At 42.9% G+C, this 24,879-nt stretch overlaps 4 protein-coding genes across 5 annotated transcripts in view; 1 reads left to right on the forward strand and 3 right to left on the reverse strand.

The window, feature by feature from the left end:
* The window catches only part of adam22 (ADAM metallopeptidase domain 22), a 52,752-nt gene extending 49,306 nt beyond the window's left edge, over window positions 1–3,446 (reverse strand). Inside the window, exons 1-2 of the mRNA XM_079736566.1 lie at window positions 3,126–3,446; window positions 2,636–2,799 (exon numbers count right to left, since the gene is read on the reverse strand). Coding sequence (XP_079592692.1) covers window positions 2,636–2,799; window positions 3,126–3,216 — 255 coding nt within the window. The 5' untranslated portion in view covers window positions 3,217–3,446. The remainder of the gene's footprint in view (window positions 1–2,635; window positions 2,800–3,125) is intronic.
* Window positions 3,447–4,055: 609 nt separating this feature from the next.
* Window positions 4,056–9,400, reverse strand: dbf4 (DBF4-CDC7 kinase regulatory subunit). Of its 2 annotated transcripts, none has more exons than XM_079749948.1 (12): window positions 8,936–9,400; window positions 8,674–8,799; window positions 8,134–8,340; window positions 7,945–7,995; window positions 7,461–7,530; window positions 7,267–7,343; window positions 7,113–7,158; window positions 6,960–7,005; window positions 6,736–6,852; window positions 6,470–6,566; window positions 5,128–5,243; window positions 4,056–5,011 (listed from the first exon to the last, which is right to left on the reverse strand). In XM_079749948.1, the coding sequence occupies exons 2-12, from the start codon at window positions 8,788–8,790 to the stop codon at window positions 4,240–4,242; spliced, it is 1,716 nt and encodes a 571-aa protein (XP_079606074.1). In that variant the 5' UTR covers window positions 8,791–8,799; window positions 8,936–9,400; the 3' UTR covers window positions 4,056–4,239. The 2 variants fall into 2 exon arrangements, with proteins under 2 accessions (XP_079606074.1, XP_079606073.1); XM_079749947.1 differs by having other exon boundaries at window positions 8,674–8,803.
* A 540-nt stretch (window positions 9,401–9,940) lies between these two features.
* slc25a40 (solute carrier family 25 member 40) lies at window positions 9,941–18,220 on the forward strand. Its single transcript, XM_079735752.1, has 9 exons — window positions 9,941–10,294; window positions 12,368–12,427; window positions 12,604–12,710; window positions 15,645–15,712; window positions 15,822–15,946; window positions 16,908–17,191; window positions 17,293–17,374; window positions 17,519–17,602; window positions 17,688–18,220. Exons 1-9 carry the CDS (start codon window positions 10,198–10,200, stop codon window positions 17,819–17,821), a joined length of 1,041 nt encoding a protein of 346 aa, XP_079591878.1. The 5' UTR covers window positions 9,941–10,197; the 3' UTR covers window positions 17,822–18,220.
* Window positions 18,221–19,387: 1,167 nt separating this feature from the next.
* Window positions 19,388–24,662, reverse strand: rundc3b (RUN domain containing 3b; the record flags this gene model as incomplete). Its single annotated transcript, XM_079739802.1, has 11 exons — window positions 24,565–24,662; window positions 23,572–23,692; window positions 23,256–23,384; window positions 22,481–22,566; window positions 22,155–22,244; window positions 21,644–21,724; window positions 21,367–21,541; window positions 20,838–20,995; window positions 20,020–20,166; window positions 19,628–19,749; window positions 19,388–19,533 (listed from the first exon to the last, which is right to left on the reverse strand). Exons 1-11 carry the CDS (start codon window positions 24,657–24,659, stop codon window positions 19,388–19,390), a joined length of 1,350 nt encoding a protein of 449 aa, XP_079595928.1. The 5' UTR covers window positions 24,660–24,662.
* Window positions 24,663–24,879: the final 217 nt, after the last annotated feature.

Raw genomic sequence — 24,879 nt, forward strand, 5'->3', positions numbered from 1 at the left:
GATGTAAAAAAGTGTGAGGCTCGGAGGCGGGACTTATTCTTCAGAGGTCTATGACGTTGAGGTCGTGAGCTAGTTTGAGTTGTAGTCCAACGTTAGCGATTGGTTATGGCAGATCCAGAGTGGCACTGGGCAGATCTAATAGTTTTAAACTCCAACAGACTCCCGCCTTAAAGTGAGTTAATGGTGTGTTCCAGATTCCTCGGATGCCAGCCTTCAAAGTCGGAAGTTGGGAAATCTCCCAGCTTTCTTGCGGCATTTCTCTGAGGCACGCCCCCTTTTTGTCTTCACCTCTCGGAATTCTGAGATTAGACCGAGCATTGATGACGCTCTCAACAAAAATGGCTGCGCCCGTGAAGAGATTTAATGGGTGTTTCCTATTATTAACCTACTGTTTCCTATTATTATCTTTCCATGGAAGTCTATGGCAGCCCATAGAACGCCTTGGTGAAAAGTTGTGAAATTTGGCACACTGGTTCAGGACAGTCCCATTAGCCCATGAAGCAAATTTGGGGTCGCTAGCTCATCAGCTCTAGCGCCACCAACAGGTCAAATTTGGACATGCATTCATGTTTATAACTTTCGACCCATTCATCCAATAGTCACAAACAAGGTATCATTGGATTCCTTGATCCAAGCAGAGTTCAACGCACCCTATGTCGTCGATTTACGCCATGATGGATTTTCCGCCATCTTGGTTTATGTCAAAAACCTTCAAAATGCATCTCCTATCAAAAATTTTGTCCAATCATCTCGAAACTTGGCACACATGATCTTCAGGCCATGCTTGAAAGAAAACATCGAAAGATTTTGCAAATCAAAAACGGTTTGGCCGCTACAGCCAATCAAATTTGACGCAAAGTTGCCAAACAGGAAGTAAGGCAATATCTCAGCAGCCCTTTGACATATCATAACCAAACTTGGTACATAGACCAATGACCTTGGTGACCTTTGACCTCTAGGGGGTGCTGTTTTTAATGTCGATGTGTTTTAACTCTTCTCTCTTCACATGTGTATATTTCAAACTAATTTCCAATGTCTGGTGATACTATCAGACCGCCCCATGTAGCTAATAAAATATTTCTAATGGCAACATCAGAATTTGGCCGCCATGTTGAAAGTTGTTAAAATCAATAGTACATATCCACAGGACACAAATTATGTCCAATCATCATGAAACTTGCCATATATGATCTTCAGACCAAGCTGAAAGAATTTGCCAAACAGCTTTTTCAAATTCAAAACCGTTTGGCCGTGACAGCCAATCAAACTTGACGGCAAAGACGCCAAACAGGAAGTAAGCCTGTTCTCAGCATCTCTTTAACATATCATAGCCAAACTTGGTACATAGACTCATGACATCATTCTGGGGACATCCAAACAATTAGGTGACCTTTGACCTCAGGGGGACGTCAAACAGGAAGTGAGCTCATTTCTCTGCAAGGCCTTCATGCATCCAAACCAGTGTCATTTGTTCTTTCAGGCAGACGATAATGCGCCCTTACCTCTAGGTGGGGTCATTTTTCCATTTGGTAAACATTGACGAAGACTCGCATGATGCTGTAGTTCATTCCACCAGCTGTCGTTATTACTAATTACCGAGACGGTCATCATGTGGCCACCTAGCCTATTACGTCCGTCCGGCAGAATAAGTTTATAGAGTCCTATTCTGCTTGACAGCCACGTTGCTGCTCGCAGCTATATTTTTCTTTGTATTTGTACCACAGGGTCATTTTAATGTCGATTTTAAATGCTCTTACACCTGATTACATTTCTACTTCATTCCGGTCACCAATTTATGCATTGCACGGTCTTGCTGTGTATGCAATAGCCTACAATGTAAAGTTATGTTGTTTGTTTTCGAGCGGGTTTGCTAAAGAGGCTAATGTAGCTAACAATAAACAACGACTAGCCAACTTCATGACACAATGACAAAGTCGAACGGGAACGCTAGTGCTCCGAGACAGACGTCACACAGAATGACGTCACAATTGCAACTCGGAAGGCTGGTGTCCGAGGCATCTGGATCACACCATAACGTTTGGCAATGGAGAAAGGCCCGACTCTGTGCAAATGAAATGAAGTACGAGAGTCTGGTAGGACCAGGCTAGCCTGACTAACCATGACCACAGTATGCATTACAGCAGTTTAGTGCAGCTCCCATAATCAACCCAGATAGCCTTTCGGACTCCCACAAATTCAGAATGAACAATTATTCCAGAGGATACGAATTTACCATGTGGCATAATCAAGGTGGCAATGATGGGCCTAATCTGTTTCTCAAATGACAAATGTTTTTCTAAAATGAATGTTAACAATAGGATAGTCCTATCCGATTATTTTATTTGGCACAGGTTCCTGTCTCCGCGGCCTTCTCATTGTTTATAAAGGCATCCCGCGGTGGCACACCTCCATCCCTATTGGTCAATCTAGATAGCCTTATTGGACTCAGAATGATCAGCATCAGCTCATAGCCTCATAAAAATAACTATACACATGCGACGGAACACGCAAGAATAGGCAGGATGTAAAAACAAAAACAAACATTCTTTATTTATTTATCCATACGTCTCCCATGGTAACGGCTGAGGCCGAGGCCTCGTGGTGCTGTGCCACAATGAAAACAGGGGACAGTTACCTGCGCGGGGCTGGGGCCGCTGGCCCTGATCCGGGTGGTGAGCTGGTCGTGGCTAATCTGGCTGTGATTCAGCCGGCTGTAGACCAGGCGCATCGGCACCGTGTCCTCCTTCCCCGCGAACCGGCTGGTGTCTCGGAGGCTCTTCGCGCTCGACAAGGCGTTTCCTACACGACGAGGGAGATACCATTCACAGTTTGGACACCTGAATCAATACGATTCCACCCCGGGAGCCTTGTTATTGTTAAAATGTCGTCCCAAACGAGGATAATCATTTCGGGTCGTTTATGTATTTTATTCGTAAAGCTAACCGACAGAATTCCTTTCATAACATAAAAAATGGACTGCATGCACATATTAAATATTTGAACGGCGTCGACTATTAATAACAACGCACATTGATATTCTTCACGCTCGCCTTCACCCATCTCAGAAGTACGGCCTGTTTTTCTACGTCCTATAATAAAGCATCTAAAATCACTCATTCGCCTACCATTCCGGGAGTCCCCATTTCTGGTGTGAATGACATCCATCAATCCATAGATGCACAAAAGAGAAATCAACCATGTCGAGTACATCATCATCCCCCTTTCCCCTCTTGTTGAGCCGACGAGATGCAAAAACGAAACCTAAATTGCGCTCTAAATAAAGCTTCGCAATTTCCAGCCTGTGCTACGAACGCTCTGCGCCGGGGAGGCTGGGACGCGGATTCACGCTGGAGCGTCTGGTTAGCGCAGTCTCTCCGGCGCGGGGGGCCATCGGGCTCCTCTGATTCTCCCACAGAAAAGGCAAGCGCGTTTGAGGATGGCTGAGCACCCACGGAACACACAGCGCAGAGAGTCGAGGAGAGGGAGACAGAGAGAGAGGGAGAGAGAGAGACAGTGAGGAGGGAGGGGTTTGGGGGGATCTCCAAAGGCGTGAATATCCACAAGCCCTCTGCAGGACGTCAGACTATAACCGGGATGTCGCAAACCATTGCCTATATTGAGCTCGAGCCCGCATATACAACGGGGAGCTGCGGGGAAGAGTGCAAAGCAGCCGAGGATTAAGGAGAAATACATTTTAAATGTATCAACATCCTAACGAGCAAGTGTTTTTGGCATGGCATGCCCTCCCAATTGTTTATAAACAGCCAAATAATGTAATTGAAACAGGAAGTTATAGCAATGTAGCAATGTATAATAACAGCCAATTTAAATCCCAGACAAACAGGACATATAGATTGTGAATATCAAAAGTATTCCTATTCTATGCCTATAATTGATCTGTTTTGTATTCAATAGTTGATTTTTATACATTAAATAGCTCAAGACAAGAACATTTATAAGTTGAATGAAGAACTGCACCTGGGTTCAGCCTTATAAAATAGCAACAAAAAATATCAATTTTAATTGCCTTCAGTATGTTTGAATCTTTCCCTTAAGACAGTCAACTATGTCATGTCTATGCAATGGCAGCGAGTCACAGTTGACACCAATTTGAGATTGGCCACACTGACCCTTGTATCACAGTTGACATACAGTATTTCCACAGATAAAACAATTGTATTTTTTAACTGCGTTTCAAACGCTATGGTGTAAAGACTTCCCTTCCTCCATCATCAAACCCTAGAAACCAAGGTCCACGGGGGTCGCTGGACTGAATAAGGGCTCATCTGGTACATCACATGCTGAGCTGGCCTGGTAACGACACCCCGACCCCATGTCCACTCTCCGCCTTTTCCGTTTTTGAACTTTGACCCTCCTCTGTATTGTGCTTACTGTAGAGGGTCTTTGTTCGGGCAGGTCAATCCCCTGACTCGCTGGGATACAAGTCTCTTTCTTCTGCTCCTGAGAGAGTGGTTCTTCCTCAGGACGCTCTGATGGAGAACCGAGGATGCTCTCACACACTGTTTTCTGGAGAGAATGCAAATGAGGGAATGTCCTTGAGGAACATCCACTTTGAGAGAATTCTTTATGATACTGTGGCAATGCCCTGGCCCTGGTCCGACTGAGCCGGGAGAGTCTGGCAGAGTCCACAGCAGAAGAGCTGCCTCTAGGGGGAGCCAGTTCTACCTGAGGGGTAGGAGTCGGGAGCCACTGAGCAGCAGTCTGGCCACTAACAGAGCCTGCCCTACAAGTTTGAGATGTGTGACAGGGTAGAGGTTGGGCCGAACTCCCATCATGGTTCCTCAAGGTGCTCTCTTCACCGCTTAATGCCTTTACAGAACCAGGAATGGGTTCCATAGCCGGTCTATGAGAGGCTTCTTTGCCACCAGCAGCTGTTGAAAGGTTGTAGGGCTTCCACCTTCTCTCTGTTGCGGAAGCATCTGGGGGCTTGTGTAGCGCTGTCCAATATGGTCGTTGGACAGCAATGGTGGAGGAGACGCTGCACTTTGGTCTGAAGACAGAACAGAACAAACCAAAGATGAGCAGGACTCAGTTGGATACATGCAGGTCTCTCAGAGCAGACCCAGCAGTATATTTTGTGGAGAAAATGTCATGGATTTGAGTTACCTCTTGTTTTTAGGTTTGAAGAGAGCGAAGTCACATTGCATGGTGGAGACTAATCGGTCCAGGACCGAGTACTCATTTCCTTTGGAAAAGACACGATGACTCTCACTCTGGACATGCTAAAGACAGGAATCAGAAATTAGTAAAGGGAAGTGTATTCAACTATATTGTTTACAAAAACGACAAACAAATACATGTTATAGATTCAACATTACAAAAACAGAACCAGGAACGGTGATCAAATTAATATTTTTGAAAATCCATGCTCTTTCCAATAGCTTCATCTTTGGATTGCAAAGGTTTTCAGATTTTTTGATGAGCCGAAAAAAATAATTTTATGCAGACGCAACGGCATGTGAACAAAGAAGCATGGAGTTTAATTTGGACCATTGAAGAGTGGAACCCAACGGTTTTCTGACTGTGTCACTACTTTTGGATGGAAGGGACACTATAGAGATATGGAATAAATAAGCCACCACTTCAGTAAAGGAGAAGGAGGCAGTGCGATCTCTGATTATTGGAATCAGGACACCACTCTCCCCCGTGCATTAAGGAAAGGAGCTATAATGGGTAACACCATAGGCCGCCAAATACTGATTTGACCCTACATATAATCAATGTCATAGATTCTCCTGTAATAGGCTTTGCCTGTATATGCAAAGGCAGATGAAAGGAATGCAACGCTGTTCTGGGTCTTCTACTGGGAAAAGGCATCACCATATGGGGCCTTTGGATAACAAGCAATGAGCCAGTTCCATTGCCATTATAGGCGTGGTGTGTATATAATGGATTTTACAGCATGGCTTTGGATTGTTGTAAATGGCGTGATGGCCAACATACATGATGATGCCGAATGTGTGTACGTTTGGCCTCCTGTGACGTGGCGCAGGCCAAGTGCAGTCTATGCAACTGTTAATCAAGTAAGCATATATACTTTTCATTCATTATTGACTTTTGCACACACTGAAACAAACTGGAAACAAGTTGCGGACAAACAAATTGAGCCAAAACTACAATTCAGATAATAAACAACTTAGTTAGCAAGTATTCAAAGGAAGAATATACAGTTTCTCATGTATAAATACAGTACATGGACTCAGTGACTGAGTGATGACGGTGCTTATGATTGCGTGACACTTTCTTTTGAGTCACGTGACCAGCCCCTGCAATTTGCAAATTTTAAGTGGATCCGCTGATCACTGTTATATGGTCGATAATAAATGGTGGCGGATCAATGGGTGGATCAATAGTTTCAGCTTCAACTTACTGCAGACTGCAAGTGTGCTAGACACAACAAAACAGACACACACAATGGGACTCCCTGTTCAGTCATAACTGAACTCACCTTGACGAGGTTGTCGTACTGGAGCATGCAGCACTCACAGAAGCCCACCTGCTTCTTGGCTCGATTCTTCTTGGCTCTGCCATGACCCCACTCCTCACTGCATCCAAGAAACCACACATTAGTATTGTCTACTTATGTGTACTAAATGGATTTCTACATTATAACATAAATGTTGTTGAAAAAAGTTAATAATAAATTGACCCCGTCATTGTTATACCCATTAACTATTTTTGTAGTTATTGATTAAGAAGACGGGATCGGCATACCTGTGTCCATTTTTATGTTGATCCTTTTTATCACCACAGAATGGAGTGCAAGGAGGAGCAGTCGCCATGTTGATCTCAGGCATTTTAGACATGGCAGCATAGATTGGCCGATAGTGTCTGCAGAGAGAAAAATAAGCTTTCAAAACATATTTCAGTCTCATCACACTAGCTTATGTTTGACTTGAATTGATTTACTATTTGTTTATTTGAACCCATTCTCTCACCTGCTTGTGTCCTCAACCTTTATGAAGGGTGTATTGATCCGTTGGGCTGGAAATTAAAGAATTATAAATGAACAAAGTAATAGACGTTTTCCCGAGTAAGAATGTGTAGGACCGAAAACCGAATAATTGCACAGTAGATATTGAAATGTTCACCTTGGGATTTTGGAAAGCCTGGTCTAGGTTTGGATTCAGGTTTAGTCTACAAAACAAATGAAACATCTAATAAAAAAGGATTTCAGAATTGTTTTTAGAAATTTGCTTCAGTGCTTCATTACTTGCTACAATGTTTTCGCTGTCAACTACTTACCCTTTTTTTGACAGCACTAGTAACAGGTTGGCTGGGTACAATCAGTTTCCTCCTCTTTTCCACATATGTGACAACATCTGAAATCCGATCAAGGAAAATCAGAACATGATCTTCAAAAGCTACAAGTCACAACAGTTTTCAGCCTGTATACTAGAATAATTACATACAAGTTTAACATTTTAAGTGCAACTAACCATCAATGTAAAGGACCTTCACGCCCCACTCCAGAGCATCTGATAGGGTCTTATCCATTTGTATCCTCTCCTGTGAACAAGTACTTAGTCAACCTATTGTGCATAATCAGACATCTGATTTTCGCTGCACATACAAGAAACAATTTGTGATTATTTTTTTGTTAGCTTTGCAGATAACCGACAGAACATGGACTACTGTTGAATATAACAGCAATACAGTATTACAAATCATTCTAAATGTAACTCCAAAACTGCTCTCAAATGTTCTAATGCAACATAGTCTGAGATGTATGTAGACTGAAGGATTGCATTTGCAGTAATAAGAACACTTAATCGTAAATTAAATTCTCGTTTTCAGTTTTTGTGCTGCAATAACACATCGGCGACACAACTGCATCACATGGAAGCTTACTGAGCTATTTGATCCTATAATAGTAAGCCTGCCTGCAGTTCAAAGTAATGTCTAGTGCATCAGGGGACCCACCTGCTCTTTAACCACTCTCTCCACTAGAGATTTCCCACGACTCTTAGCCACCTGCAAAAACAATACAGTGTATTTAAAGCTTCAATCAACAAGCTTAGACTTTGATAAAGCCTTAATTAGAACAATGTATTGCAATGTATGTGCCACAATTAAAAAACGTTATTGGTTGACGTAACAATGCAAACTCACAGAATCAACTTGACCCTGAGATCCACATTTGAGACGAGCCTTCTGGCCTACGGCGGGCTGGTGGACCATCTGGCGGGGGAAAGGGGAACTTGGTCCCGAATCGGGGCTGGGGACAGCGAGCTCGCGTCTAAGGCGCTCCACATACTTGGCCTCCCTTTTGTTGGACACCAGGTACCTTATTTCCTTACTGAAGAACTTCTCAACCGTCTGAGTAAAATGACAACATGTTATTAAATATGATCTGCAATACGTATATTACATTCAGTCAATCACATAACAGACCTGTCTAGCAATTATTGCAAGCAATGTAACCAGTGATCAGTCTTATTCCCTGATAAATGCCCTTTTGGGATCACCCAGCATACGTACAACAACAACAACAAAACAACAATAAGCATAAGAATCAATATCATTTGTTTAGAATAAATAAACTCCTTCCAGAAGGAAAGGTTTAAGATTTGAGATTAAGACATATTCAAAAGAAAAAGCTTGTAAATAAACAGTTATTATACTGATTTGACAGCAGTGAGGGTGTCTCACCCCTCCAAGCAATGTGATATCGTTCTCCAGGGCCTGGGCTCTCCTGTTTGACGGCAGGTCCAGATAAAACACTCTCCCAGACAACGGTTTGGCACAGACATTCTGCTGGCCTGGCATGGCTCAGTGCTACCTGACAAAAAGTACATCATACAAACACGAAACGGAAAAAATATCAGCGAGAATATGACAATTAATCCATGTAGCTTTAATACATTAATTATACAGATTCATTTGAATGGCAATTAAGACGGAGGAGCCTGACCTTTTAACATGGAGGTGACTGTCATCTGGATGAACATCGCCTCCGTCCTACCGCGATATGCCAGGTAACAGCTAATGAAACCTCGGCGATCAAAAGGTTCACATGAATCCGGGAGGTTGTCGGTTCGCGTCCCTCGTGTATTCTCTGTAGAGGTCTCAGTGGGTCTCTGCAGAGGTCCCGGTCTCTGTAGAAGTCACTGTTACAGTCTGTCAAGTTAAGCTCTCTGTAAAAAAACTCTGTAGGTCTCTGTCAAGAAAGCTTCTCTGTAAAGGTCTCTGCCAAGTAAAGGTCTCTGTGAAGGTCTCTGGTCCCCGAAGTGTCTACTGCCTCAATGCCAACCACGTCAATATGTAACGTGAGCCTAATAAAAACGGATTTAGAGTCAGCTAAAAAATAAAAATTACTGGGGAGAAAAGGGAATAGCCATGGTAACAACAACCGCTGTTTGCAGTTTGTATGAGTCGGTTCGACGTTTTCAAACTTGCTCTGGAGGAGGTTTACGAAATGAAAACGTCCGTTTCCCGCTTTGAATCGCACAACATCCGGTTGCCAGGTTGGTTTGAAAGCTTCATGCATCCCGAGCTAAATCGTGGAAGGTGTACATTATGTACCTAAATCGTTGTTTTTGTTATCACAACTGAAATAATGAATAATCAAGTTTAATTTCTGAATATTGAGTCACATTAACGACCATAGATTGTCACTAGGGTAAAACTCACAAATATATAAAAGTAAGTAGCTGATTTCGTGGATAAAGGAACCGATCTGGCCACCCTAGATCGGCTGTATTTTGGATTGAGATCGGATGTTTCCACACAAAACAAATACATACAAAGAGAGTTACGTTGCTTGCAGCCATCATACAATTATTCATTTGTTTAATAAATGTATGTCCATATTTGTTGTTGCCATACATATAATCCAATTATATATAATTAGAAGAAACATAGTAAAGAAAGTGCACCTAGCAATTAAAAATTGCATAATAAACGTAAGGCGATTTAACCAGCATTTCGAGGTTGTATACTTATACTTAAGTACTGTACACTTGTATACCTTGACCATTTCTTTATGGTATTGATCATGTTTGCCAACACTGATATGAATATCTAGGCGTGTTTTCGGTGCTGTCATGCGGATACTGAAGAACTGCGCAACATTTATGGATCAATCGTGTCATATCAGTATGGATCAACTTATTTCAAATGAGTTATAATTCGTGACGTTAGGGTACTAAATTGTTCGATATCCAGGACAATATAATGACCAGTAAATGCCATGAAATGACCCCTGGTGGGATCACTCCAGCTCAGCAGATGGTGTCATCTTGCTCAGGAGCAATCCTCACCTCACTCCTCGGTGAGTTGGTTCCCCTCCATCACTCTTATAGTATAGTATTATATTATATTATATTATTATGCTACTCTTATACATTGGAGACCGAGCCCCATGCTAAAGGCTTCTGGGTTCGATCTCCAATGTCCTCTGCCTGTAGCAACATAACCTGTCCCTTTACAGTAAGGACGTCGCTTTGGTTAAAATAATCAACTCAATTACTTTAGTAGTTATTAATGATTCAATCCTAATAACTGTCTCTGGACGTTTCCTGAGTACATGCGTAGTAGGGTATCTAGTAGTGTAATATAGAAAGTATAGAATAGTATAACACTGTAGTGTTATTCAAGGAAGTATTGTCAGCTAAGAAGTGGAGTGGGATTTAATTGGCATGTGTGCATATGATTAAAGGTCCCATGGCATGAAAATCTCACTTTATGAGGTTTTCTAGCATAAATATGAGTTCCCCTAGTCTGCCTATGGTCCCCCAGTGGCTAAAACTTGCGTTCGTTGTAAAACGAGCATTAGGTGTTCTGCTCGCCTTTGAAAAAACGGAGGCTCAAGCGCGCTGATTTGGAATGTGGTCCCATATGTCGTCATAAGGATCTTAACTCCTCCCCTTTCTCTCCCTGGCCCGCCCAGAGAATTTGGCCCGCCAATGAGACACGACGTGTATGTGATTACACACACTGTTTGCTGTTGTTGATATGGCGCATAACGCGTCAGTTCTTTGACGCCTCTTGTATTTCCACAACGAGACTGCAGTTGGGGTTATCTCAGCCATGGTTGAGAAGGAATTGGGGGATAGGAACTTTGGCTTTGACTCCCTGAAGTACGAACTGCGACATGCTGCCTGCCGCCGGTTCCCCCGAGGCACCACCGCCGCGAAGCAGTACAGCAGGCAGCGCGCGGTTCAGTCTACTTCAGATTGATGTGGGAGTGGAAGAACCAGAGACTTCGGAGAACCCGACAAAGTTGTTTGTGATTCATAATATCTTCTGGAGGTGCACACAGCTTGGCCGTGATAATATGTATTATATGATATAGATATCTATGTATTATATGATATTATTTAGATATAGAGCTCCAGGACTGTAACGCGTGTGTCATACACACGTGTACACACAAAGTGTTGCACAAGCTGTTGGTGTTATGGCGCATAACACGTCGGACTCTCATCTCTGGTATTTCCACAACGAGACTCGTAGTGGGGGTTATCTCAGCCATGGCTGAGAATGAATTGGGGGAAAGGAACTTTGGCTTTGACTCCCTGAAGTACATGAACCACGACATGGAGGAGAAAGGGATTGTTGGCCTCGAATGTCTCCTGCTTGAGCCCCGCTTCCCGCTGCTGAGGGACCACCGCATCGGCGCTGCAGGAGGCGGTGGTGCCTAAGCACTGACCGGCAGCAAGGCTCCGGTGGGAGACAACCGCTGTCAACAATCCCTTTCTCCTCCATGTCGTGGTTCAGTCTACTTCAGATTGATGTGGACGTGGTAGAACAAGAGACGTCGGAGAACCCTACATGGTCGTTTGAGATTCATAATATCGTCTGGAGGCTCACACAGCTTTTGGCCGTGATAATATATATTATACGATATAAATATCCAGGTATAATATGATATTATTTTGATATAGAGCTCCAGGACTCCCGTGTGTTCTAGAATATTAACAGAACACGGCTAAAGGCTGTGTGTGCCTCGCCATACACCACTGTAAACAGAGTGCTTGGTACCGTGGCTGCAAACTGCTCAGGGCCACACCCCCACCCTCCTCCTTGACCCGCCTCGCTCCTCCTCATTTGCATTATAGCTACAGACACCAAAACAGCGCATTTGGGGAAAGCTCAATGTGCCACTGGCTCGGAGTGGCTGTAACGGCTGAATTTCGAGAATGTCTTTGAATACTGTGTTAGTGGCCCACTAATACCTATATTAAAGCATCCATAAAATAGCATGTCATGGGACCTTTAACGTCTATATATATATATAAATATATATATATATATATATATATATATATATGTGATATAAGGAGACATTTAAAAAGATGGATTATTGTGCATAGACGCTCATATTCCGGGTTTTGTTTTTCAGTTACACCTTTGGATGTTGTGAAGATCAGACTTCAAGCACAACACAATCCATTTCTCAAAGGTATTAGGAAAATCTATGTTTTACAATGTGACATGATGTTACATGAATATGATTATATCAGAACATGGCATTATTGGGAATTTCTTCTGACAAATGTGCTTATTCTAAGTCGCTTTGGTTAAAAGCGTCTGCTAAATGTAAATGAGATTATTCAATGACTTGTCCACCTTTTCCAGGCAGATGTTTTGTCTACTGCAATGGCCTCATGGACCACTTATGTCTGTGTGAAAACGGCAACTCGAAAGTCTGGTACAAGGCTCCTGGTCATTTCAGCGGTACACTGGTAAATTATCCTCATTCAAATAGGGGTTCATCTCCCTTCAGTAATGTCAACTACCCTGCCTGGGGTACATTGTTTTAGGCTGCAACTAACGATTATTTTAATAATCGATTAATCGGTTGATTATTTTTTCGATTAATCGATGAATCTGATAAAAAAAGAAACATTTGTAATTGCCGCATCTTTATTCAAAAACTGAACATTACTTCAAATTCACAGTGCAGACTGAAGTGTAAAAACACCCGGTTATTGCTCCAACGTCCCGGAACTATTAAAAGTAATATTAAATGATAAAAAAATAACATAAAAAAAATTGCATAACTGGGATAACGCAAAAAAAACATACAGTGTATGATATACATTTTTTATATATATATTTATACAGTATATAAGGGATGTCCATGGTTAACCGGTTAACCGATAAGATCTTTAACCGGTAAATACTAACGGTTAAAATTAAATTAAATAATCTTAATTTCTCTGAGATGACTGGACGTCGTTCATTTTTATTGATATTGATACCATTTTCGAGACTCCTTAACAATCCAAGTCTTTATTAATACCACTATTGATACTTTTCTATTGTTTTGTTGAAATAGAACTTGTATTATTGCTTTAATTGCTGATAAGATGATCATAGCTCAATATAGGACGTTAAACAGGTCATAATTCCATCTTTACTATCTATTTTATATTGCTGGGAAAACAAGTTTTCGCCAAATTCTCACTTTTTGCTTTTTGTGTTGCATTTGAACACATCCATCATATTACTGAGCCGACCTGAACGCATCACATTTGACGCTGTTTGCTACTTTTTTTTTTAAGCTAACTAGCTCTATATCCTGCCAATTTTAACATGGATTTAAAAACTGGATTACTATTTTTAACTGACGGGACTTTCTACACCGTCCGGTTGTGTGATTACTACCGCTGCTTTGAATGACTGTTGATGCACGCGGTGCCGACTGCGAGCCTGTCTGCAGCAGCAGCAGCAGACAGGAGACAGGAGTTTTTTTTAAAGGTCCCATGACATGCCACCAGGTGTGGGCTGATTAGCCGTTACAAGCCGTTTTGGAAATCTGTCCCTTATGACATCACAGGTGGGCGTGTCCACCTAGATGTGTGCTAGATAGATCAGTCTACCAGCCTACCCAGTGGACTGTATCAAACGTTGCTCATCTATCCGTCACACATCTAGGTGGACACGCCCACCTGTGATGTCATAAGGGACAGCTTTCCAAAACGGCTTGTAACGGCTAATCAACCCACACCTGGTGGCATGTCATGGTACCTTTAACCCAAAGACAGTGAAGGTACAACACTTTTATATAGGCCTACAGTCCAGTGTTAAGATATGACCAAAATACAAGCTGTGGTCGCTCACACTAAAGCTCGCTGTGGGCGTGCATGAACCAACAAACCAACAGCCAGCCAATGTCAGTGGCTGGCTGTAAACAGTGCAAGACGCTGAAGTTGGCATCTGATTCGCAGCATCCGATTCGGCAGTTAAGGAAAAGGTTAAGGGATTCTTAACGAGTGGCATGAAGCGACTGATTCTTCGTTGTTTAACCTCTTCAGTCGCGGTAAAGCCGCTTTAATTGGTCTAGATTATCTAAGAGAGTCTAAACAGTCAGTTTTTTTGCTACATTATCACAGTGAGGCTATACATTATATAAAAGTAGTTTCAGATTTGTGAAACCTTTACCCTATTTGTGAAAATGCAATAAGGCACATTTTAATGCTTTTTAGGGGTCCACACCGCATTAGAGCCGGTCCTGATTGAAAACCACTACACCTAGACTCTAGGTGTAGTTATGTTTTTAATCATGTATAGGCTTACTTTGATAATCTAGTCCAGATTTGAAGAGTGTAGGTGTAGTGGTTTTCAATCAGGACCAGTTCTAATGTGGTCTGGACCACAAAAAAGCGTTGAAATGTGTTTTTAATGCATTTTCACAAATAGGAAAAAAAGGTTTCACAAATCTGAAACTATGTTTATAATCATGTATAGCCTCCCTGTGATAATGTAGTCCAGATTTGAAGAGTCTAGGTGTAGTGGTTTTCAATCAGGACCAGTTCTAATGTGGTCTGGACCACAAACAAGCGTTGAAATGTGTCTTTAATGCATTTTCACAAATAGGGAAAAGGTTTCACAAATCTGAAACTATGTTTTATATAATGTGTAGCGTCAGTGTGATAAACTTGTCCATATTTGAAGAGTCTAGGTGTAGTGGTTTTCAATCAGGACCAGTTCTAAGATGATCCAGATGCAAAAAAAAGCAGTGAAATCTCCCCTTTTTGGTATTTAAACTAATCAAATAAAGGTTAAATAAATTGTAAACTGTGTTTTAAAGACTGTTTAGACTCTCTTAGATAATCTAGACCAATTAAAGCGGCTTTACCGCGACTGAAGAGGTTAAACGACGAAGAATCAGTCGCTCCATGCCGCTCGTTAAGAATCCTTTAACCTTTTCCTTAACTGCCGAATCAGATGATGCGAATCGGATGCCAACTTCAGCGTCGTAAACAGTGCCGCGCCTACGAGTGACGAATTAATTGCGCGGCGCAACTCAATGAATCGATGACCAAATTCGTTGCCAACGCTTTTAGTAATCGATTGTTATCGATTTTATCGATTCGTTGTTGCAGCCCTCTTTAGGTTAAACAGATGCTATTGCATGGTTAATCTCTTATTGGCTTATATGGTTACCCGGTAACCTGCTGATCATGCACTGAAGAGACAAACCTGCATATTGAAACTGATTTGCAGTGCATTTACAGGGGAGCCGCCAGGCCTGGCCCTGAATGACCTGCAAGCATTAGTATTAAGCATTAGCATAGGTTTTTTTTATTGCTTCCTATGATTCATGTTGTATTATGCCTATGACCGCTATCCTATGCTATGCTTTTCTTTACACATGTATACCGTCTCTGCAGGATGCCTTTATTAAAATTGTACGACATGAAGGAATCAAGTCCCTCTGGAGCGGTCTCCCTCCAACCCTGTGAGTCTGAACTCTACCGATGCACACAACAACAGAACACATGTATTGGGTTGCTAGGATTGGTGTGTGCCATGGATTGACTTGAATATGTCTGTTGTGTATGATGCAGCGTGATGGCCGTACCGGCGACTGTGATCTACTTCACATGTTATGACCAGCTGTGTGTGGCCCTGAAGGCCAGGATGGAGGGCCAAATGGAAATGGCTCCTCTCTTTGCTGGAGCTATCGCTAGAGGTGAGTGCGCGTCTATGGAACAATGCTAAACAGGATAGAATAATTTCTTTATCAATTAAGATATTTCTTGATGTGAAAAAATCGACTTTAATAAACCCTGGCAGGAACATTTCATGGAGATTCAGATCGAAGTCTAAACTTTTTAAATGTACCATTGTTTGCTCCCACACAACGTTAACCCTACCTACATTTACATTTACATTTAGGGCATTTAGCAGACGCTTTTATCCAAAGCGACTTACAATAAGTGCATTTGTTACAATAAGTACATTTGTCATAAGAAGTGAAACAATATATCGCTGTCGGTACAGTAAAGACGTTCATAGAACCAAGTGCAAGTATTACAATCGCTAGGCTAACCCATTCCCCGTGTAAAGCAGCGATAGCAGCTACTGTAGATGCTGCACAATTAAGTACCTTGAATAAGTGCAATGTACAAGTGCCAGGACGTACAACATTCAATGGTGGCTGTGCATTGGTTTCTATGCAGAGTCGAGATGAACTCTGAACAGGTGAGTTTTGAGTCTTTTGCGGAAGCTGGTGAGCGACTCTGCGGTCCTGACATCGGTAGGGAGCTCGTTCCACCACTGAGGTCCCAAAACAGAGAAAAGTTGTGACTTCGCTGATCGACCTTTGCCTGCTCTTAGCGATGGCGGTACCAGACGTCCAGCTGAGGTAGTTGAGCGGAGGGATCGAGCTGGGGTGTGTGGCTCCTATGGTCCAGATGTGACACATGAGGTTATGTAAAAGGTTTCCGCCCTTCTTAAAATGATCCGGCTTTTGTGTTACCATCAGATTGTCAGGGAGGGCATTCATAAATCCCCCCCCAGCAGAGTGAAAAACCAGGTCCCCCATTCAGATACATGCAGGAGCCAGAAAAGGCTAGACATCTGGCTCAAGGTAGACATTGAGGTGTGAATCCAAAGCCTTTAGGCCTAACCAGCAATCCTGTGTATTTCAGTAGGCTCAGTGACGGTGATCAGCCCCCTAGAGCTGATCCGCACCAAGCTCCAGTCTCAGAAGCAGTCCTACAGGGAGCTGGGCGCCTGCATCCGCTCTGCGGTGGAGAGCGCCGGGTGGCTGTCCCTGTGGAGGGGCTGGGGCCCCACGCTGCTCAGGGACGTGCCATTCTCCGCCATGTACTGGTACAACTACGAGAAGGGGAAAGCCTGGATGTGCGAGCGGAACAACACCACAGAAGCCACGTTTGCCATCACCTTCCTCTCCGGGGCTGCATCTGGTGCTGTGAGTCGCTCAAGTTTGAGCTTTAACCACCCAATCAGAATTGGACATTATTTCATAGTCAAGTAATAATTAAATAATTGACTTTGTGTGTTCTGTTTCAGATTGCCTCTATAGCTACTTTACCATTTGACGTGGTCAAGACACGACGGCAGGTCGAGCTTGGAGAGTTACAAGCACTGAATTGTAATTATACAATTAGGCTTCTGTTTGTTCATTCTTTTTCGAATTTTTATTAGTAATGGAAGGAAGGCAACTGTTTGTTTTTTACAAAGTCACCCTCAATAGAGCTGTGTGTTTTGCTAACCAGCAGCGTCTCTTCCTTGTCAGTGTCATTGTGCAAGAGCTCCAGCTCCACATGGAGCGTGATGAGCAGGATCGTGGCAGAGAGCGGCCCTCGCGGACTGTTCGCAGGTCGGTACTGATACGAAGCTTCAGCCACGTGATTTGACCCACCGATGATCTGCTAACCCTTCTCACCTCTCCCTCTTGTTAACAGGCTTCCTGCCCAGGCTCATCAAGGTGGCCCCGGCCTGTGCCATTATGATCAGCACCTATGAGCTTGGGAAGGCCTTCTTCCACAAGCAGAACCAGGAGACCAGACTGGTTCGGCTTCAGCCTGGCAACAGCTGATTCGCCCCCCGCTCCTCAGTGCATTTGCTTGACTGATGCAAAGCCCATGTGAGCCCATGTACCCTGAGCTGGTCCTTTGCAAGCGAGTGCCAAAAGAAAACTATTGCATATATTTAGATTAGTTATGTTAATGAATGACAGGTATATAAATATCATGTTTTGATGATCAATGCATACCAGTTCAGAGTCCTTCTGAGTCGGGTGTGATGCAAGCTGTGATTTATGTAGACTAGTTGATTCAGGCTAAAGAACCTCCCATTTCCCTGGAGAACATGTTTGGTTTTTTGTCCATACCCCATTTCCTTTAATATATGGGGGAGTGGAAGGGGCAGACGTTATTAAGTTACCACTGGACCACACGGTCCATTATGAAAACACCTCTTTGAGTCTCATTCTATTTTCCAAAGCTGATGAGGTTTAAATTAAATAAATGATGTGTTTTTCTTTACTCAAGATGTCTACATTTCTAATTGTTTACACATAATAAATAAGCAAAGTATAATTTGAATATGTAATTGAACATAATAGAACATAAACATGTTTATCCCAGAATGGGCTAATCATATTTATAATGATAAAATAGTAAGGAATCAATATCATAGCAATCGACTTGGTTCACATTTTATTTCAACAGACAGAAAAAATAAATAAGCACAATCAATCTAGGTGCAAATGGCCGCTGTGATTAGCTAAAGGCAAAAGGTAGAAAGGTAAAAGTTTACTCTCCAAGTACACAACTGGTCATAAACCCTGTCCTAACAAATCTTTATATGTGATGGCACTTCATTTATTAAGTTACTCCTTCAGGACAATTGGGTTAAAAAAAACAACTAAGAATAAAGAAAAGTTGTATATAAAAGCAAAAATATGTAAATTTCAGAATTAAAGATAATACAGTCAGTGCAATCACCTCCCCAAATTATAACTCGGAGTATCAGGGCTTGTGATATTTACCTGAGAACCAAACAGTTGAATACTTGAATAGACAGATAATTTGTTAAATGGCTGATAAAATGCTGATACAGTCAACATCGTATCCAAACGAGGAGCACAGATAAAAGGAACAGTTTAAAAGTGGCCAAACAGAGGGTACTTTGTAGTACAACATCTGATATGGGAGCAATTTTGCAATATGTCCCAACCTCAACACCTTTTTTTGTTAAATAATTTTTCCCTTAAATAGCTTGTCAGTAGTAAAATGTTGCTGTGCTAACTTTGGATCAACTTCAATGTTTATCTTTAAGAAAAGATAGGCGTGAGGAGACAATGTGATGAACCACAGATGACAACACCAATTAACCACGTCAAAGCCTCCCACAAGGTGTCTTACAGCTGAATGCAACACAGAACATGTGGTTAGAGATCATCTCAACACTATTTATTACAAACTCTACATGCAAAGGCAGATTCTTGGGCACCATCACCTTTACAGTCACCATGGTTTAACACCCCTTGAGTCCTACTTGTCACAGAATCCAACACAAATAATACCACTCAGATCAGTGGAACCATTGTGTTTGAAGATTGTCTGAAGGAAGGCCTGACTGCTCTCCACGTGTCCATCCCCTAGGAGGGGGTCAGGCCCGGTGTGCTTGTCTCTGTGGTAGGACTGGCCAAACATTCGCTGGATTTCAGGCTGGCCAGAGACTTATAGCTGGCTACTGAGGTCAAGGAGCCACACAGGCCTCGCAGAGAGGGCGTCTCCTCCTTAGCTGCGTTACAGGGAACACAAAGGGTTAACCATCATCATCTCAGGGACACAGGGTCCATTAGCCGTAAGCAACATGCTGCTGCAGTCCTGCGCACCGTGATGTGGCCAGTGCTCCCCGGCGGGCCTGGTCTCCGTGCTGGGGGTCTGCGCAGGGTCCAGAGACGTCTGGGAGAGACTCATATCCACAGACAGCTGCTCCAGGCTCTGGAAGCTCTTTCTGCAATGAGAGTACAGAGGGGAAGAGGGAGGTGAATATTAAAGGGGACATATTATACCACCAGGTGTGATTGTGATTAGCCCTTACAAGCCGTTTCGAAAATCTGCCCCTTCTGACATCACTAGTGGGCGTGTCCTCTTAGATCTGTGCTGGATAGATGAGTAACGTTTACTTCAGTCCACTGGGTAGGCTGGTAGACTGATCTATCCAGCACTGATCTATCCAGACTTGGATCTATTGAGAGAGCATGATAGGACCTGGTTCACCTACTCCTCCCACGGCTCCGTGCTTTTCCTGAAGAGCAGGGTTTCCAAGGCAACAGCGCTGGCATCTAAGGTACCAGGAGAGGGCCACTGATTAGTCAGGTGGGCCGTCAGCTCCTGTCTGGAGCGGAGGTCGTTGTTCTTCAGGACGGTCCTGTGGAGGTAGGGGACTGACAGCTTTGACAGTGACCTGATTCAACATTGGTTTGTATGGTAATTGGTCCTTTGTGAACAGGAGAGAGGAGAGAGACAGAGTGGGTGGAAAAGGAGAGGGGATGACCCCGCCAAGACACTCTGATTTTCTGATTGATTAATATTAGTCACATTTTATTTATTTATTTATTTATTTAGACTCTACAATCTGTAATTTAGGGAAAAAGGCTTTCTGCATGTTCCAACACAGGCATAGACGCGAAGAGAATGATCTGTCATCCGTCATGATTTACCTCAATTTAAAAAATCATGTCAATTATCACATTGCAGACATGTGATTGATATTTAAATGTAAATATCGATCAAAGGGGCTTTTAGAGGTGAAGATATTTAAAAGCACTGAAAATGCAGAAAGTTTAAAAGTTGAAATTGTCCACATATTTTGAGTGTTCATCAACAAGCAGGCCACAAACACACATGCACCTCAACGCCCCCAGCTGTGTTCTGAATGTCAACTCCACAGTGGACCTGCTGTCATACCATCTCCACCCAGCCATCAGTGAGGTCACACGGCCACAGTTGTGAACGCACGTTCCAACACACGCACGCACGCATGCACTGACGCATGCACACACACATGACGCACACACATAGGAAACAGAGCACACTTACAGTTGGTTCTGTAGCTCGAGTATGATGTATTCAAGCTGTTCCTTCTCCATGCTGTGAGATAAATGTGTGTCTGCCAGCTGCTGTTCTAGAGCTGAGTTGTTTGATATTGACTTGGACAGTTGGACTTCACGCAGGCGGACCAGGTCTTCCAGGTAACTCTGAGTTGAGATGAGAAGGACGCACACACACAGACGGAAACACACGTGCATTTTAACAACACACCACCTTCAGCACAAATGTTCTTGAGAAGCTGATTTTGTCAATGTATATGCACTGTTTGTTGCACCTGCATCAATTCTCCAAAGATCATCCCGACATTTAACTTTTTGAAAAACTGAATTATTTAACTCTTGACACCATTCAAAGTAAATGTTAAATCTGGCATTCATTATCTGCACATAATTGCATCTGATCTGACACACACACACACACACACACACACACACACACACACACACACACACACACACACACACACACACACACACACACACACACACACACACACACACACACACACACAACCTACCTTTTGTTCCAACACCATGCGGTACTTTTGTTCGAGGCGTTTGCATTTGCTAACCAGGCTGCTCTGCTCAGTAAAGATGTCGGCTGCCGTGGCCATTTTGTCAGGAGTGCTGCTTTCACTGCCACTGCTCCCAACAGTCCTCATCTCGTCCTCATCACTACTGATACTGTCTGCACTGATGGACGCACACACACAGCATAGCACCATGTTAGGGCACTGCCTTGTAATTCTGATTTAGGAGTATGTTGGCAGTGAGACTTGAAAGCCTTGTGTTTACTTCAGGGTGAACTTCAGGTAGGGCGTGTAGTCGATCACAGAGGGGTACGCTCCATCTAGCCCCTCTCCTTTCAGACAGAAGCTGAAGAGAAAGGATATTCAAATGGCCGGAAATTAAAAAGGACACTGTTACTGTTTTTTGTATGCACTAACCCCCTATTCAATGTAAGATTGCATCAGCTAATTAATCACATTTATTACAATAGTGAAGGGCATTCTATGGTCTATATTCAATCTCTGATTTGTCAGATCAGTTACGCACAAGAACGCTGCGCGGTAATGGAGGTCTGCTGTGAGGGTGCTACCTCAATTAATAGCTGTAGTGTTTAGAAGCTATTTAGAAGTCTATTTTTTTGCCAATTTCAAACATCCTGGACAATTTAAAAAAATCAAGGTTGGTTCGGACAAACAAAAAAAATCGGACAGTCATGGTAAAAAAGATATAAATATGTAACCCAGAGAAAAAAGGGAGTGAATTACAACAGCAGGCAGAACGACAACAAGAACTGCACCTGAAGTCTATGGTGTTGAGGCCAATCAGGGTGTCAGCCAACAGGCCAGCCTCCTCTCCAAGCATGATCGCTCCTTCCTCATAGAACCTCCTGGAACCAACATGTTCAGACCCAGATGAAGCACTCATATAACCAACAATGTCTCTGTCCAATGGTAAGATGGGACATAGGAGTAAGAGGAAGTTTAAACTGTAAAGTCTTTATTGTTACTGGCATAATGCTAATATTGGTAATGCATTAGAATACCTTTTTGTTTACAATTTGCATGCAATTTAAATCATCTACCATTAAGCTGGCACTTGCATGTGTACCAAGAAAAACCAGACCTGGATGTTTTAAACTCCCGCAGGGCAGTGGAGATGTACTCTGAAAATCTTTTCTCCATTAGAACCACCCTGATCCAGGCCCTTCCCTGCACACATGTCACATGAAAGAAAGAAAGAGAGAGTTAATTTGGATTATTTACCATCATGAATGACATCAAATGGATATGACCAATTAGTATGAATCAGCAACAGCACCCAGACCCTCTACTACCCTGACCCCCCACAGATGGACCACCTAGACCTGACCCCCCAGGCCCCACAGATAGACCACCCAGACCCTGTACTACCCTGACCCTCCACAGATGGACCACCCTTTGTAGTAGAGGGTCCCAAGGCAGCCTACCTCACTGCATTCGAAGGAAAATGTGCGTGACTCTTGTTGTCTCTTGTGGCGTTTTCATTAGGCAATCATTTATGAACAGTACATTTCATGACCACAAGGCTCAGTATAATGTGTGACTGTGCAACAAAACGGTCGTACTAAGTCTGCCTCAACCCCTGACAAAAACAACCACAAAAATAATACACCATTCACAATAGAGTGTTTGTGGTGTGTCTTTGTGTATGCATGTGTTTGTTGCGGTTTGGAACAAAGCAAGCTTTTTGTAATAAAAATCAGTTGACAAGAGGCAAGAATGACTCATATTTAGTTTCAAACATTCCCCCATTTCCCCTGCTTTTCTGTCTTTCAATATTTATTCAAAGAAAAAAAATCCCATTCACACTGACTCATTCATTCAGGTCATTCTGTGGATTCTTTAGTCGTGATGTTTACCTTCGCCCGAGACGACTGCACATTCTCCATGCTTTCAATGCTACGTATGCAACTGTGTGGGACCTTATTGCAGGCCACTTTAACATAATCCCAGAAGGTTCGGGTGCTCTCATAGCCAAACCATGTCACCTGGCCTGAGAGTGAGAGTAAAAGAGAGAGAGAGACACAGTATTAATCACACATTTAGACTTCATATCTCCTGTTTGTATTGCACCTGTGTAGCGTGTGTCTAGTTGTTAAATAATAATTAGAATGCAGCTACTTGCATCCCTTGGGATAATGAAGGATGATTGACGGGTACTGGAGTGGTCTGTACGTTACCTTTGAGCCTGTGACTGAAAATGTGCTCCAGGATGGAAACAAAATTGATAAACTCTGGAGATGAATCATCTATCGTCTCAAAACAAGAGCGGTCGAGCAAGGTCTTCACAGAAAACCTGAGTATGAGAACATAACCGGCCCAGCTTGTCACAAAGCAGAACGTGTCGCACAACGACAACAACAACAACTACAACAGCAGCAATGATCCTAAATATAAAACACTAATCAATATAATTTCACCAGCTAGGGCCTGGAATAGATAGCATATCGTCTCCAGTATAAGCAAGATGCTTTAATTTACTATTTTGGATTAAGCCATTAATCTAGTTAGAAGCGCAGCCCACCATAGAATCATGTGCACTGACTTTACCTAATAGGGGCTTTGTCAATTAGGCAGAAATCAAGAGTAAATGGACATGGTTGAGTGTATTCTGATGCTCTACAAAAGCAAGCTCACTGCTCTAATCCAACCCATGCACATTTGATAACGAAGCCGTATTTGGATTGGATATGCAGATGCATTAATGGCAAGGCGGACTACCATAGATTGACTAATGATGGTCAGGTAGCATTTACCTGTGTATGGGTGCTGCGTGGTCATTCTAAATACAGGGTGTGGAGAAACTTTGTGTGTGTATGAGATAGGACATATATGAAAATGAGAGGAGAGAGAGAGAGAGAGAGAGAGAGAGAGAGAGAGAGAGAGAGAGAGAGAGAGAGAGAGAGAGAACGATGTAAAGTAACATTTACGTCATAGAGCAGCTAGCAATATTTCCCTTCTGCTGTGGTTTGTTTATTGATATTAAAACCCCAGAACCAATTCTGCTAACGTCAGAGAAAGATATCTGCGTGGGGGAGATAAGTGGCTGATGTCATCAAAATGATGCCCTCGCAAGTTGGACATGAATCCCAATCAGCTAACATAAAGCTCATTCTCACTAGACTTGACCAATCACCGACCGTCAACATATTTATAATTGATGCTTACCTGCATACAGTGAGAAGATTCCTTCTCTCCACCGCTCCGCTCCGGAAAGATCCCCGTTTGCGGGCGAGATGCAGCCCCAGGCTGAGCGATGCCATCCCCGGTTCTGTTCGGTAGTCCCACTCCGAATCAATGTTGGCCGATAACGCACTGGCTTGTCCGCCGTTCACTGCATTAGAACAGGACCTAGTCAACGGGCCCGGTTCTGACGATGATCTTTAGTCAACACGACTGACGTTCGCTCTCTTACCAAAAAAAATGACAGGATGGTTTGAATGGGAGTGGTTTTTTATCAGTGGTAGGTTCGCCTGTTCCGTG

The sequence above is a fragment of the Pollachius pollachius genome (assembly GCF_949987615.1).
Source record: "Pollachius pollachius genome assembly, chromosome: 1".
NCBI lineage: Eukaryota > Metazoa > Chordata > Actinopteri > Gadiformes > Gadidae > Pollachius > Pollachius pollachius.